The sequence below is a fragment of the Patiria miniata genome, unplaced genomic scaffold (genome assembly GCF_015706575.1).
Source record: "Patiria miniata isolate m_02_andy unplaced genomic scaffold, ASM1570657v1 HiC_scaffold_12, whole genome shotgun sequence".
Taxonomy (NCBI): domain Eukaryota; kingdom Metazoa; phylum Echinodermata; class Asteroidea; order Valvatida; family Asterinidae; genus Patiria; species Patiria miniata.
This window is the reverse complement of record NW_024037050.1, coordinates 285,962-302,323: the sequence shown is the minus strand read 5'-3', so window position 1 is coordinate 302,323 and position 16,362 is coordinate 285,962. Positions and strand designations below refer to the sequence as shown.

The window sequence follows — 16,362 nt, the reverse complement described above, 5'->3', positions numbered from 1 at the left end:
CTTTTTGAAAAAAAAATCAATTTCATCTTTATAATTAATTCGTATCCAGCGGCGATGTTCGTGGCACAATAATAATACAAAATTTTGTCAGCTCCATTGTTGCCGTGTGGTCATCAAAGAAAAGCAAAATGGTATCAACTTATACATTTACATTCGCGGTGTAAAGTTTATATTTCCAGCCTCTCCAAACAAAAACAATTTTCATTTTGTGAATTTTCAACTGGTGACAACATCAAACCGGGAGTCATGTTTAACTAACATTAAACCTATCAACCCCAATACGACAAAAGAAATTTCAAAATAAAAGAAATTGCTACACTGGAAAAGGTTCATTTTGATTATTTTTGTTCGGACGAAAAATATTTATTATGAACTGGGCAATGTCAAATAAAGTAGTTGTCTGTCCGATCACCCTGCGTGTGTATCACACTAATTTCATCCCTTATTAAGACTCACTTCTTTTGCATTTGTTCCAGTTTCACGTTTGTCGCCTCGCTCTCTGCCTTCTTCTTCTCGGCCAGATAATCTCGACAGTTTACCTTCTCCCAGGCGGTCATCTCTGCGGCCTCCCTGGCCTCCATTTTCTTTCCTGACGGAGTCAACAAAAGGAATTGTAATGACTTTTATGGCGTTTTAGCAGGGATCTAACGGTACTTTGAGTTTGTTTCCATGAATTAAACACTAAACGTTCATGGCGGATCCATAGTTTTCAGGAAACAGGTGTGGGGGTATGCAGGTGTGGTTGAGTGAAACCGTGCCAAGGGCACGTCTTGCTAGGGCCAGGGAATCATCGGTCTACCCCCGGTAAATGTTTATATATACGGTGTTTCTCCTGCATTCAAAGTCAATTTGAGAATTAATTAATTATTTTTGGTACCATTCTACTACATGTAGTATCAAAACATTAGACGGCTGAACGGGAGGGGGTTGCATACAAGGGGCCGGGTGCTAGATCACATAACATGAATTTTGAACAGCAGCCTGAGGTCAGAAGGAACGTGCATGTCACATGAAAACCAACAATAAGCGAGAACTAACGAACAATAACTCGGTTAACCACTTAATTAAAACCTGTATTAAGCAAAGAGACAAGACCGTAGGTCTTATAAAAATGATCTGATACACCGTGCCCCCTGGAGACGTGCACATAATAGGGAACAAAAGATTGTATACGTCTCCACAGGGCAATTTCTATAGATGAATACAGGGCAATTTCTATAGTCTCCACAGGTTTTCACGAAATAGATATATGGATTTTACTCAAAAACTAGGAATTTCCAAGGTGGGTTGATTTGTCGCAAATGGAAGAGTTTTAAAAATGGGATATTAAGTCCGAATTTCAGCCAAGGAAATTAATTCTGGTTAAAATAAGGGCAATTTGGAACTTCACTTTCAAACTCGAAAACTTTACTACACGAGAACAAAGAAATGTCTCCACAGTGATACAAATTTCAGTAGGTGTGTGTAAGTGTGTGTACAAGCATTACATTCACTGTGTGGACTTCCGAACAAAAGATGTCCACACAAACCAGTTTTGAGACACGTTGTGTGGACTTGACCACCTCCACACAAGGTGAAGTTCCCCTCTCTGGAAAGCAGGTTTAGAGATATTTTTGGGTTTGGTTTTATCCGGTGCAAAATGAAGAGAAACACTCGGGGTTGGTTTGGATTGTTAGCCAAAAGCAAAATATCAACTCAGACTTACTAATGAGATTCGGAGCCCTGTACATTTTGCATTCAGGAAAGTAGCGATCCCACACGTAGCGTACCAGTTGATACAGATGAGCAGCCAAGATGAAAGGTGAAACGATCGGGGGTCGCCGGTAATATTCCTTGATTAACTGGTATCTCTGGTACTTCCAGTATGCGTCAGTGTTTTCCTGAATCGCTGTGAAGGTGTAGCTATTAAAATTGCAAATAAGAAAAGGATGTAAATCAAATTAGGTTTTGCCCTTCACCGACGTTTTAAACACTGTATACTCAGTGTGTTACCTCCCGAGTGACAGTTGGAAAAAATCACTCGGGTGGGACTCGAACCCACGACCTCCTGCTTTCTAGTGCAGATGTCTTACCACTCGACCACCGAGCTAAAATTCCATCATATAAGAAAAGGATGCCTGACGCGTCTCAGAAATATATCGCTGACTGTGTGACAGAATATTTTTTGTAACCCCATCCATGTTAAACAAAGTAAGGTAGTATTGTTTATTTCTCCCAAAGAAGTGTGTTTGAATGAGTTAAACCAGCTCCGGTCTGTGATGGGCGGACTGCTATCCTGCTCGCGAAAGTGGGGTACGAAAACTTCTGTATATGTATCATCCAGGGAGGCAGTAAAATACACACATGAAAGACACGTTGTTTGTTGTTGTTGTTGTTGTTGTTGTTGTTGTTGTTGTTGTTTCCCTTAACATCAAAGATAAATTAGTGTCTTTTTTAAACCTCGTTCAATCAGGGAAATTTGGATTCCACTTTCATTAACACCAACAAGAAATTTTTGGAGACGTTACAAAAACATAGGCGGAAAAAGGGAAAATGATAGTGGGCTTGGACAAGGCTTGAGTGATTGGAACTTCATAGAGTAGTGTCTATTCAATCGACAAACTTCTAATTTTTTTCGCTGCAGCAACTGGTATGATCTTTCTAAGGAAGTAAAACCTACTTTTTGCATCTGCATCCCTTTGGAAAATAACTGTATTTTGGGTTGCTTTTAAACACAAACAGGTCCGCCCTGCAATTACACTGGCTCACAGTCAGTACATTGGTATTCTAATAGGAGGCGTCTGAGTTCGACATGTCGTAAAGACAAACTTCGACTTACTTCAGCATAGCAATGAGGAGGTTAAGAAGCAAGATGTTACTGATAAACAGGTAGACGGCCAAGCTGACCGTAGCAAACCAGGAGGATTGGGGACAGGAATCCATACCCTCTGCAATCTGGGTCTGGTTCGCAGCGCAGTCACCTATTGGCAGAAAGAAAAAGGACATCGACCAATTTCAGTGCCTTTTCTAATAAAACACACATGGATTATTTTAGAGTTTTCAAGAAGCCATGTAAGAATAAATCCTGCAAGCTCTTGTAGGATTTCTTCAAGTTGTTTGCCAGCTTCTATATGATCCTATAGGACGTCTCAAAAGGAGGGTTTAATTTTTAAAAGAAATGGTTAGGCCAAAGGTTTCAAACAAAAACCTACATAGGAGACAATAATACTTACTATCGACGTCCTCCAAGAAGAGTTGTCCATACAGCTGGAAATAAGATCGATACAAGACTCCTCTAGCGATGCGCGCCGGGTGGGTGGAGTTTGGATAGAGTATGGCCTGACAGGCTACTCCATAGCCAATCAGAAACACCGCCAGTATACAGACAAAGCTGGTCAGGTCTAACATCTGTGACATAAAGAAAGCAAGCGTTAAGAGTTAAGTCAAGTTTATCTAAACGAGATCCTCTCAGTGTTCTTGTCATGGCTAACAGGAAAACTAACCCTGGACAAAGCTACAACGCAGGGCTGAAAGTCATTTTCTAAACAAGGTTCTGCAGTACAACTGCAGACCTCCTTTTTTGGGGGGGGGGGCTTCTTACCATCTTTGTGATCATGATCAGTTTCGGACCCAGAAGCTTACTAGCGGAGCAGATGTGGAGAATTCTGAAGTAGAACACCATGAGGTCCAGAGCCAGCACAATGCGCGCAGCATCGAAAGTGGCTGGATGGAATCGCAGACCCACACCAACAGCGAACAAGACCAGGGAGATCAGATCAACACTGTTCCAATAGCCCCACAGCCAGGCTTGGAAACGATGCAGCAGTGACTTGTGCTTCTCCTGCAATATCTGTAGTGAAACAAAATCCAGTAAACAAGAGGGACGGCAGAGTTATGTACTTGGCCAATTTCTATTGCTTGCGCCATCATTAATCCCAACTGCAAACCATGCAACAAACTCTTTTTAAAGATTTGCTTCAATGAAGGGGCATTTTTCAAACAATTTGGGGAGTTGCATCTGCAGTCTGAAACTGCCAAAATCCTAAAAAGACACTCAAAATTTACAGTAGTACACTGTTAATAATAATTATAATACCTGCAAATGAAAAACCAAAAACTAAGCATATTTCATATATGCCTAGTGCGTTCAGAAATTGCGTTAAACAATCAGCGATAGTTGGGCTTTGTCATCACTGTGTACAATTATTTATAATGATCACGGGTACTGAACTCGAGATTGATAATTGAAAAAACATAATGGACGAAAATTTTGCAAAAAACGGTGAAAATCTTAAGCTTACAATAATTTATTTCGTGTCGACCGTAAATGCATAATAATTTGCTATTTCAGTAATATACTTCTCTGACTCTCCTTTGATTCATCCTAGCTGACCAGTCGAACGCAATTTCAGGAACTCAGTGGACACTCACGCCAGAATGGTAAAATCTCATCATGTCTATAATAATTGGCTAAGGGGTGTATTGGGATCAATCCATTCCTGTTCAATCTTTTCAGGTCAACAGTCAAGAGTTCATCTAATTAATAGTCACATTAGCTGTTGCTCAGGTGCTAAACTGAGAGTTGAGATAATTGATAATACCTGTCGTATTTCATCAGTGAAGAGTGTGAAGACCCACACCATGAGAACAATCTCGCAGCCTGAGACCTCCTGATGGAAGTTGGTCAGCATGATGTAGCTAAACAGCAGCAGGAACAAAACCTGGGAAATCTACAATGAATCACAAATAAATGTGAACTGTATAACTGTATTGTGAGAATGGTGACTTTTTCCAAGTCATTAAAACACTGTTAAATATATGTTTTGAAAATCCAATTCCCCAACTTGTGTTCGTATTCATTAATATAGGTTTTCCCGGCCAATTTCCTGAAATGTTCATTCATTTCTGAAAATCGGTCAATCATTTTCGTCTGAATATGAATTGACGTCTTTATTCTCATTTCAATTCCACAAAATTTCAATCGTTTTCATTGTCTGCGCATTCGGTTTTGAGAAACAGACGGCCAATTATATTTACCTGCGCATTCATATTACGCAAGCATACCTTTTCGCGCAGAATTCTGGAATACAATTCCCTGAATGTGCAATCAAAAGTACGTTTTTCTCATTCAAAATAGCAGAGTGCATCACATAACATCGAACTAAAAGTGAAATAGAATGGCTAATGTTTGATAAAGTCCTTAAAAAGTGAAAAGGAAGTCTTGTAAACGAATCTGAATGAGCATAAACGAAAGGTGCTTCTCAATCACTTATTTGATTGAACTGAAATGGAATCGAATTATCTGGTAGCGAAAATGAAACGCGTGTTCAGAGCGATTCTCAAATTCAGGCGAAAATGAATGACCGATTTTCGGAAGTGAGTGAACATTTTAGGAAATTGGCCGGGAAAACCTATATTTGTATAAACCCTATAGTGTTAAAGTTATTAACTTTTTTGCAACAGTTTATAAAAACCTGCGCTAGAGGAGCTGAATTGTGAGTCAAATTCATTATGCAAGTATCTTTGTACCAAAAAAGCCTCAAACACCTGGTTCAAGTTTTGCAGCTGATTGTAACTTATATTTGCCTAGCTCGTCTTTAGCGTAAAAACGGTTAATAGGTTTTAACAGAGTTTGAAATTTCACAAATTTCTAACTTTAAGCATCGCCGAAAAAAATAGGCCTAAGCGTTTGTAAATTAAACACTATATTTAGTTTGATGAAACAGAACCGCTCACGAAGCTTTTAAAATTAAGTTAAATACGATGTTCGCAACATAATCGATAAATATTCAAAAATAGATTTTCTAAACATCTGGACAAAATAGGTTAAATTGATTAAGTTACCACATTGTAGCTGAAGCGTACAACCGGTGCCTCCAAGAACATTTTCAGCCTATGCAACCAAGACAGAGGATCCCATCCTTCTTTGAGTGGACTGGCTTGTAGTCTATGCTGTCTGCAATGAATGGAGAACTATCATTTATGATGGTACGAGTCTCTATTTTCTCAAAAGGGACAGTAACCGAGGTGATGACTTGTAAAGTTGTTAGGTTTCGTTGATTACCAACTTATATTGGGTAATTATATTATTGCATAGTGAACATTTTGTCACTCAACAAATATTTGTAAGTTGGCTAATGAACAATCTATCCTTTGTATGGAAGTGGAAGTAAGAACATAGAAACATGAGGGTAAACTTGCCTGGTGGCGCTTTCTCTTTTGTTTAGCTTCCCAACTGAACCACGAAGACACACTGAATTCTGTCGGGTAATAAATCACTGTCAATTAACTCTTCGACAATGGAATATAATTATAATGCAAACGCAAACATAATTCTCCTAAGGCCAACAAAAAAAATTTGGTCTCTGGTCAGACCAAAGTTCCGGAATTGACGCGGGGGGGACACGGCTTTTTTTTTGGGGGGGGGGGGTTTCTTCAAGCTTGGATTGTACAGACAAGGTGGGGTACTATTTTGCTTTTTTGGTGTCCTCATGTACATTGGTGTCCTCCATAATTTGCCTTGGTGCTCTCGATCATTTGCCTTGGTGCAATTTCCCATTCCTTGGTGCTCTTTGGTAAAAAAAAGTTGAGGAGGTGCGGCAATAGAGGGCGCTGTTGGAGCTACCGCAGAACATTTTGAAAAAGAAAAAGATTGACGCGCATGATTAAAATCGAAGCGCGCGCTGACCAGAGACCGACTTATTTTTTTTGGCTTAAAATCAAGTTATTGACAGCAACATATCGACTTTGTCTGTCTAGTTGCAAATCCAAGTTATACATCTGCCAGCAATAAAATAATCAAGAGGATATTCAAAGAAATACAAAGCTCTTGCGAAATTAACGGCTCGGATGATATAATTAAAAACACTAACCACTTTGTGTTTCATGCTAGAGTAGCTATAGAATCAAGAGTTATCTTTATCTGTACAGTTTTCAAACATTCGTTTACAAATTGGAGTAATATGCAGTGTCTTCTTTGTCTCATGAAAGGGAGCTGTGAATGATCAGCCTGAAGCTGAACACAAATGAGGCATACAGTATTCTGTTGGATACATTTCCAATACTCGAGCAGCTGCTCGGCTTCCAGAATTTGGTGGGGGTTCTCCTTTTAGTCTATTGATAAAATCAATATGTGTTATAATAGGCAACAACAAAAAATGGCCTATAGTTTGTTAGAATTATACCCTTATCTTTATCAGCGTATGATCAGCTGAGTCATCTTTATCATCAGTGAAGGTGATCAGCCATATTAAAACAGACATAATACCCTTTTCTTTTTCAGCGCATCAGTTGAGTCATCTTTATCGTCAGTGAAGGTGATCAGCCATATTGACAACAGAGGAAGGATGACACACAGACCAATCTAAAACACACCGAGACAAAACAGCAGAAGCGTCAGTGCACGTGTTTGCTGATCTGTTCTTTTAAGTTCCAGTTGTCTAAGTATTGGACATTTTTCAACAGCACAGCTGTTAAGCTTTCTACTTTCATGACATTGAAAACAAAAATGTTGTTTGCACATATATTTGGATAGAGGGAATGTACAACATTTGCTTTTGCTGCAAATAAATGGATTTTGGGGATTAGTATGTTATAGCAAAGTTTAAACTGACTTAATTGTTTCACGGTTTTGGCTTGTAGATGCTGAACAAACCAAGAAAACCAAACCATGTTCTTGTAGTCTGGTTCCCTGACCCACTTGAAATGGGACAATTTGTAGAGTTTGGGGATTTGTAAGGTAAGAAAATCAGTCTAGCAGGCTTGTATCTCTTCACAGCGTTGGGAAAAATACAAGTTTTCTTGCAAATGCCACCAGGATGCACGATTTTACAGGATGCTTAAGACTGTCATTCCCTAGCTATTTCGTTACAATTTGATCATTTCGTTTTATGATGTTGCAAACGTTGTATCTTCCCTAAAATCTGCTTAAGCCTATATACATGTATAGCAAATCACTGTCAGCGACACTCCGCCAACAACGCAACAACCGCGTTTTTATGGTTGGAATCTTATGTTATTAAACAAAAACTGGATAGGTCCTACAATGCGGTCCGCAATACAAGGGCCTCATTTTACGTGGTTTTCAATCAGGTTGAGATTTAATCATCTTAATTTTCATACGATAATGCAATGCTTCATACTGTTGTCAAGTGAAGCCTCCTACTTAAAAAATCATATAGCTATTAGAAAAAAACGGTATGTGGGGGTAAAAATAAATACGTCAAAGCCCTCTGCTGGGCCAAGAAAATCATTTTCCTTATACCCTTTGCACAAAACCCCACAAACCACCAAATCCTGTCAATCATATGCCTGGAAATTGGGTCCTGCCAGTGTTCTGTGCGTCCACCGCACCAACTCCCCCACCAAAAAAAATCCCTCCCTCCGATCATAATTTCTGTCATTTCCCCTGTACCGCTCAAAATAAGATCGAATTTGCTTCGGGGTAAAAGGTGTCGGACAAAACCCAACATTGAATTTACATAACCCGACGCAAATTTCATCTAATGAATGAGGATTGAGCTGTTAACTCTAAAAGGGCCGGGGCGGAATGCGCCCACCCGCCCTTAACATTAACCGCGGTACCCTTGAAAAACAATGTCGCGACCCGAGCTGTTCTGACTTTTTAGCCTCGTGTCTTGCGCATCTTTTGATACCAAAACCATGAAATTCGGATCTGAATTTCTCCATATACGTAGTGTAACACAAAGCAAAATTACCATTCTTTCACATGAATAATTAGTTACCCATAATTCAAAACCCTTCGACCTATAGTCATGAAGTGTCTTGGGTATGTTCATGTTAATTTGTTTTATGCATGTTATACCGAGTTTCATAATTTGTCGTCACTCGATGGCCGAGATCTGGGGAATTCCCCCCCCCCCCCCGGCTGTGAGATGGTCAAAATAACCCGGCCCTTTTAGGGTTTTCCAAATATTATGAACCTTCAACTCATGAGTCATGACGGCCAGCCGTCCCATCCACAGCTCGCTGAGTAGATTCTGTACGGCAGCTTGCGATATGAAGTCTTTACTGATTGCAGCAGCGGCGATATCCAGACAGGTAGCACCGCCCCACTCTGGCATGATACGCACCAACAGGTCCGATGTGCGCCGTCTGTCCTCCTCATAGCACATGTTTAGGATATCCACGGCGATGTGCTGGAATTCCCTGTGAAACGACCAGGAAGCTTGATTATGTGATTTCAGATAACTAGAAAACGTGTATCATTTAACCCTAAAAGGGCCGGGTGGGGCGGAATCCCCCCCCCCCTCAACTTTGTCCGCGATAGCCTTGAATTTTTTTTTTCGCGACCAGAGCTGTTATGACCTTTTAGCCTCGAGCCTTGCGCATCTTTTGATACCAAAAAAAATTGGCCAAATCTAAGGCCCCCCCCCCCGGCTGAGAGATGGTCAAAATAACCCGGCCCTTTTAGGGTTAATTTGCAAGGATCCTATGGTAGTCGCTTTCTCCTACACAATGCTGAAGAAAAACTCCAAAGATATGTGTTGCCTATTTCAACAACTGAGAAATTGATGCATGTAAAAAAGTGAAACTTCCCTATTGGAAAGTGGTTTCATTTGTTTGCAAAAAAAGTTTTGTTAAAACAGAACCACATTATTGTCCGGTCGGTAACAATTCGAAATATCTCATTTGCAAAACTGAACAACTTTTGCATCGCTAGAAAAATAGCATATTTGTTTTTCTTCTCAAATCGAAATTTGAAAATAGCACAGTGAGTTCATCTGGAAAATATCGACTCCTGTATTGTTTGGCCTAGAGGTTTAGTAATACGGTCTATTAATTCGGGCGATTCACAATGCAGTGTTCCACCAAGAATTTGCCATGGAGAGTTCATTTTTCCCAGTGCATTGTGGGAGATGGTCGACAAATTCGCAGCGCGGGCTATTTGAAATTGCGAGTCTTTCTGGTCACTTTGTTTGTAAGCGTACGATTCGAGGATCTGTTTACCCTGTCCTTTTCTTCTTATCAATATGGTGGTTTTTTTGTAAGGCGGCAGACACTATGCTCCAACCTATAACAAATTAGATCAAGTTGTCTTCTGACTCTCATGCAAATGGACCATGTTTTGTCGACCGTAAACCTGAAAAATGGACTCTCCATGGCAAACTCTTGGTGGCGCACTGCATTGTGAATCGCCCGAATTCGTAAATAAGTACAAAAAGATTTAGGACTACAATTTTGGAGTCCCCTCAATATATGTATTTGCTGACAAGCCAAATGTGGATGAGGGTTTATGAAACTGGCTGACTACTCGATTACAATGCTATAATACATTTATTTCAATCAAAGTATTACTTGGCATGCTGGTACATGTTCGCCGCTTTTTGTGCATTAGTTACTTCCTGTTGGTTGGATAATGCCCTCAGGAGCTTGCTTGCAACTAAAGCGCCTCCCACCGACGGCTTGCCAAGCTTCCAAAATAGCTTAGCCAATCGGATACGATCCTGAAGCACCGCCCACAAAAATAACTCTTTATATGGGTCCTCGAAAGTTTTCTCTGCAAAAGCATGAATGTAAAACAAAAGTCGTTCAATTATGTTTTTTTGTGAGAAGTGCATACTTACAACTTCTGCTCAACGAACCAGGCACTCATTTTTTTTCTGAACAGCGAATATTGTATACAACATGCATGACCGTTTGATACTCCACGCCTATATAAATGGCCAAAGAGAGGAATGAAAAAATACAATTTTGTAATTTCTTTGAAGAACAAAAACAAAATAAAATATGATTGGGCTATGTGAAAAGTCTGTCGGGTCGTTCTGCGATATTGTAAAATATAATTAGAAGTAGCTTCAGAGCGCCCAAAGATACGCGAATATTGAACTTCTCACCTTTTTTCTTATTTGCTTTGTAATGTGTACTGCAACTCAGATAGTCTGTGTCATAACCATCACATATCAGCTCCTGAAGGAGACACCCAATGTCTCCAAGACAAATCTCCGGCTGATCATCAAAATCGGAACAAAGTACAGCACTACGGCTGAAGCGATACACCTGGATCACGATACGATACGTATCACGATACATGCCAAACGATACGATATATATTTAAAAAGCAATTTGCAAAATCACTGAAAATTGAAGTTCCCTAACAGTCAGTATTCACACAATTCAATAAATAAAAACAACAAAATAGTGGGTAAAATCAGCGAAAGGTTATTACTGCTCTCCAATAATGCATGTGCAAACCTGCCGAACCAGTACAAAAAATGATAATAGAATTGATTTTCAAATTGTTTTTCACCATTTGTATTCATACCCACAAGTCTTTGGAACCGGGGCCGTGCAAGGAATGAATCACCACGTCCCATTTCAATTCATGACGGGCACGTAACGAAATATGACAGAATTGCTTCATGACGGACACCGTACTAGAAATCCCCTCACCAATGTGTTTATTTGCATTAAAAGAATTGGTACATAGAACACAGATCATTATGGACGCATATACCCCTCCCCGATGCTATGCCACTGATGTCATGTACGAAGGAAAACACCCTGCATTTAGGCCTGGGTAATCATTTTTGATGGTTAGCGAAGTGTGGTGTGTCTTTTCCTGCCGTGTATTATTTCCAAATGCCCCATGCATAATGCGCCTATCAAATATTTCAAAAAGTCACCTATTTTATGAAAACTAAAACAACTTACCCTTTTCTTTTTGTACTGTCTCAGCATTGTCGACACAACGGAGTCTTTGCTCAGCTGTGGTTTAAAGGAAGAACATTTCTTCAAAAAATTATCAACCCATTTTTTTCATTGGATCCCCATCAAAATTAAAATACAATTGGATTGAACTAAGGATTTTGTTGGAACGTCAGCAGCAGCAGCAACAACAACAACAACAACAAAACAACAACTACTACTACAACAACCACAACTACAAAAATAACAACAACACTACAACAACCATCACAACAACAATAACAACAACAACAACAACAATAACAACAACAACAACAACAACAACAGCAGCAGCAACTTTCAAAACCTTTAATTGGATTTAATATAGGGCTTCTGGCCGTTTTTATCATTCATGTTACTCACCTCTCCATAAAGTTTCCTCAGCTCATTGAATGACAGGAAGTCCTGCATATCAACTCTTCCGGCTTCGATGAAGAACTTGACAAAGTCGTGCTGGTCTTCGACAAGAGTTAAGTGTAGTAATTCCTTCACAAAGCTGGTGTCCTGTAAAAAAAAAAATACTCCGCCACATAGCTACTTCTGTTTGTGGTAGGCCTTTTTTGCATCAAAAGCAAAGGATTTGTTTAGAACAAGTGATCTGCGGATCGCACGTGTCGCCTTTTTCCGCGGTCGATATTCCTCTATTTTAAAAATGTTGTGACATTTTGCACGACGACCTCAAAAGACTCCAATCTGACCCTTGACCTCCATTTTGGAAGAGTTGCGATGAACCCCCCCCCCCCCCCACCCAAGGATCACTCCAGCCAAGCTACATTAAAATCCATCAAATTCAGTAGACAAAGAAACATTTGAAGAATATTTGAACAATGACCTCTAATGACCCCTACATGACGTTTGACCTCAGTAATTCGATGACGAATTCTATATTCGCACCCAAGGGATACTGCAGCACCAATAAGTTTCATCAAATCCATGAATCATGTAGAAGTGAAATCATGGACCTTTATTAATGCTACCCTTTCTAGTTGTAAATTAAAAATTGTATAGCAAGAAGTGGATCCATGTAGAATTTGGGGTGGGTAGTTCGACCCCCATCCATCCCGTACCAGCCGCGATTTTTTTTTCTCCAAACAACATACTTTTATGATACGTACGCATGTATATACTACTACCATGAATTTCCAGGGTTTGAGAACAGTGCGATAGCTCAATTGATATGGTCGTGATTTCGTACCGTGAGGGATCCTCGAGATACGGGTTCGAGTTACCGTTTTGAGATCTAATCTGAGGCTTTGGAGGTTTTTTTAAGGGAAATAAAGCCCAAATTTCGTTATACGTTCGAAGTCATTTCTTTTTTTTTAAGTTCATTTTTTGTGATGTTTTAAGAAAATTAATGCCCAAAATGCCATAGCGTACACCCCATGCGGGTGTCGTTTAGGAATAAAAATTCGCCGGCCCCCGCTTGCTCATGGCAACGGTTGTTAGACACGGCATCCTATGTTCATAATAATTGATTACGAACCTTCCAAATCTTGCTGGTGGTTCGCTCAAACACAGACTTGGCAAGGTATATCCGGTCCCAGATGACAGCAAGACTCATCAGCATCTGGTCGTTGCTTTGCTGTCCTTCACTGTTTGCTGTAAAGAGAAACATGGCTTAAAACGTTCCTGAGTAAAACATAATTCCATTGTTTCTAAACCCAATCATAGGGCCTGCCCTTACTCTCTGCTTAACGCGGGGGAGGGGGGGGGTAACTAAGCCGAACTGTGCACCTACTAAACATGGCAATATTCAAACAGGAAGCAATGATTTTTCCGACTGAGTAGAAGAAAACGTTTGCCCTAGTGACAGAATTGTGCACTTTGTGATGAAAAAATAACATGAAACTTCGCATGTTGGTTCTTCATGCAATGAAAAAAAAGTTCCGCTCATTCGTCTGTTTCCGGTCGTTCGTGGGAGGTGAATTCGTCCTTGGAGTCGTCCGTCGCTGCTGAGCCTGCAGTCCTTGCCCGTACGATCTTCTTATTTATATCATGATGTTTTGTTAATCATTGTACAATTGTTAAACCCTTTTGATATGCTCGAAGTGTTCGCATTATTAAATCACATTTTTTTTTCTTTGTATATGGGTGTTTTCTTGTTTCATTAAATTTCTTTGTTGCATCTGAGAAAATTCAGGCCTTTTGAGTAATTTACATTCATGGATAGTTTGGAGATTTTCGGGTCGTATCAACTCTTTCTCAAAAAATGAAATATTCTCACAGATATTGACTATTCATGAACAATAGGATCTCCCTCAGGAATGATTTTGCAATTTACTTGAAATTTTCCTTTTATTTTTCTCCCTTTTTGTTTATCGTTTGTTAAACTGATTCCCCAACGTGCTTTCTCCCTCGCCACTTGCCTGCACACCGCTCGCTTTTTACAAAATTAAATCCGTGGAGTGACTAGAACCCAGGTGTCGGTGTATAAGAATATTATTAATGTATTCACTCTCACCCGTCAGCTGGCCCAGGCAAAGTGCTTACCTTCCATTAATGCATCGAGTATTGTACCATCAATATTGTTCGCATTTGATACGAAAGTGATAAGGTGCTTCTTTTTGATAAGGCGTTCAATCTGCTCTTTGATGGGCCTTGCTGTTTGAGAGCATACTTGGAATTCCTCTTCAATACAATGCATGGCTTCTTTGTCGAAGTCATGATCCCTGCAATGTGGACACAAAGGAAAAGCATTTTGAGCGATTGATTTAGTCGTTCCTCTTCCAATAGGCCCATGCGTATTAAGCTTACTATTTATCTGGTAAATTTTCAGGCATACTGACTTGTAATCAAACTCATCACAATCGCATTTTGTTTGGGAAAAAATGCAAATGGTGAACCGACAAGGTACTTACTCAGCGAATCTGATTCAGACTTTTTGTCATTTAAGCAGCATGTCCGAGTCCACACACCGCATTCAGTAAGTCACGTTTTGTGCACACATACTTTTTTTTGCATATAATGCAACCTCAGCCGCCGCAGCTGGATGCCAACCGGGAGCATGCGCGCTTTTCAGGGCGGACACTTGCAAATGCCGTACGGGACGGCATCTCGATCCCTGTTGCAGTTGAATATGGAAGGCCTAAGGAAGGCCAAGATCATTGCCATTGAGCATCTGAAACAGACCCACAAAGTCAGTGTTATCCTACTCCAAGAGACCCTCGTCAGCAACTTCTCTCACCTAAAGGTCCCAGGCTACACCTTGGCAGCCCACACTGAAAGTGATACCCATGGAATTGCATCGTTTGTGAAGAATACAGCAAAATGGTCAGCAATTGCAGTGTCCCCTCAAGACTCTGAAGTGGAGGGGGCAGTCCTGAAGACCTCACGGAGACTCCTTTCCCTCCTATGGCCCACCTGGCTACACCTTGGCAGCCCACACTGTGGAGAAGGTGCTCTCAGCTGACATGGAATGCATCAAATATACTACCCGAAGACATGGAGACTAAGGCTGAGCGTCGCAAAAGCCACTTCATCTGCCTTCCACCTGCATTGAACACCAATAAAGCGCAACGCCAGCTGACTTTCACCCTAAACGGGTCTCCCCTGCCCTACAACCCAGATCCCACCTACCTCGATCGGGGTTAGACTAGACCCGCAACCCACCAACAGGAAACATCTGGAAGCCCTCCTTACTAAGGTTTCAGCACGTAACAACCTCCTGCGTCGGCTGGCCGGATAGTCATGGGGTGCAAGGACATCCAACCTTCGAACTGGTGCTCTTGCCCTCGTATATACATCGCTGCCGAGTAAGCCACCCCATTATGGTGCCTCTGTGCCCATGCCGGGAAGCTTGATGTGACCCTCAACGAAACCATGCAGATCAGCACTGGCTGCCTACGCCTTTCTCCAATATAGACCTCCTGCCTGTTCTTGCAGGCATCGCACCTGCAAAGCTTCGCAAAGAGTGCGAAGAGTTTCCCCGGACCTACCCTTTCGGAACCCGTGCTGTTCGTTGTTTTAGACATTGTATTCATCGAAGTATTTCATTATATACTGGAGTACAATTATGTGCTCGAAGAGCTTGCAAGGGATAGATGTTTTGAGATATTGGTCGGTAGTTTGCAGGATCAGAGCGGTTTCCCTTTTTTTTTTAATTGGAGACACGTCGGTTAACAAGTCTTCAGGCAGTTCCTCAGTGCATAAAGAGCGGGGCGATACTAGTAGCAGTGGTTTCAGATCTTGAAGTAGCTTCACAATGCCTTCAGTTAATTGTAATAGTAATTGGGGATATCGAGGGTGTTTCTTTAGTTTCCAGTGATGAAAAACTATTGCAGTCTTCTTTGGACTTGGTTGTTTAATGCACTCGCCTCCTCAAGACAAGTGCAGATGTATTGCAATACCATTGACTGTTTTTAGTGCTGACACACCGGTGGAACTTTGTCTTAGGCTCTTCATGTAACTCCAGAAAGGTTTGGTGTTATTTGTGGCCAAGTTTTCACATACATCGTGAAGGTACTCACTACGTGATTTCCTCAGGCTGCGATCTGAGGTGCACCGGGGCTTCTAAATATTTCCCAATCCGAGTCCAAGCCGGTCTTGCGAGCTTTATTATAAGCTTTGCGCTTATGTCTGAGCATCTTTTTATGAGAGTGCTTTAACCAGGGTAGGCTGTTGTTTGGCTTAACCATTTTTGAAGGGATGTGTTGATCCACTACAGAAGTCAAAGCTTTC

At 40.8% G+C, this 16,362-nt stretch overlaps 1 protein-coding gene across 2 annotated transcripts in view; it reads right to left on the bottom strand.

The window, feature by feature from the left end:
- The window catches only part of LOC119744331 (transient receptor potential cation channel subfamily M member 5-like), a 33,462-nt gene that overhangs the window by 3,004 nt on the left and 14,096 nt on the right, over positions 1 to 16,362 (bottom strand). For both annotated transcript variants that reach the window (XM_038220212.1, XM_038220206.1), the window contains exons 9-24: positions 14,176 to 14,354; positions 13,169 to 13,284; positions 12,049 to 12,189; positions 11,653 to 11,706; positions 10,836 to 10,998; positions 10,297 to 10,498; positions 8,922 to 9,147; positions 7,247 to 7,342; positions 6,181 to 6,239; positions 5,824 to 5,935; positions 4,581 to 4,709; positions 3,581 to 3,829; positions 3,213 to 3,387; positions 2,819 to 2,960; positions 1,706 to 1,902; positions 457 to 589 (exon numbers count right to left, since the gene is read on the bottom strand). In XM_038220212.1, coding sequence (XP_038076140.1) covers positions 457 to 589; positions 1,706 to 1,902; positions 2,819 to 2,960; positions 3,213 to 3,387; positions 3,581 to 3,829; positions 4,581 to 4,709; positions 5,824 to 5,935; positions 6,181 to 6,239; positions 7,247 to 7,342; positions 8,922 to 9,147; positions 10,297 to 10,498; positions 10,836 to 10,998; positions 11,653 to 11,706; positions 12,049 to 12,189; positions 13,169 to 13,284; positions 14,176 to 14,354 — 2,373 coding nt within the window. The remainder of the gene's footprint in view (positions 1 to 456; positions 590 to 1,705; positions 1,903 to 2,818; positions 2,961 to 3,212; positions 3,388 to 3,580; positions 3,830 to 4,580; positions 4,710 to 5,823; positions 5,936 to 6,180; positions 6,240 to 7,246; positions 7,343 to 8,921; positions 9,148 to 10,296; positions 10,499 to 10,835; positions 10,999 to 11,652; positions 11,707 to 12,048; positions 12,190 to 13,168; positions 13,285 to 14,175; positions 14,355 to 16,362) is intronic.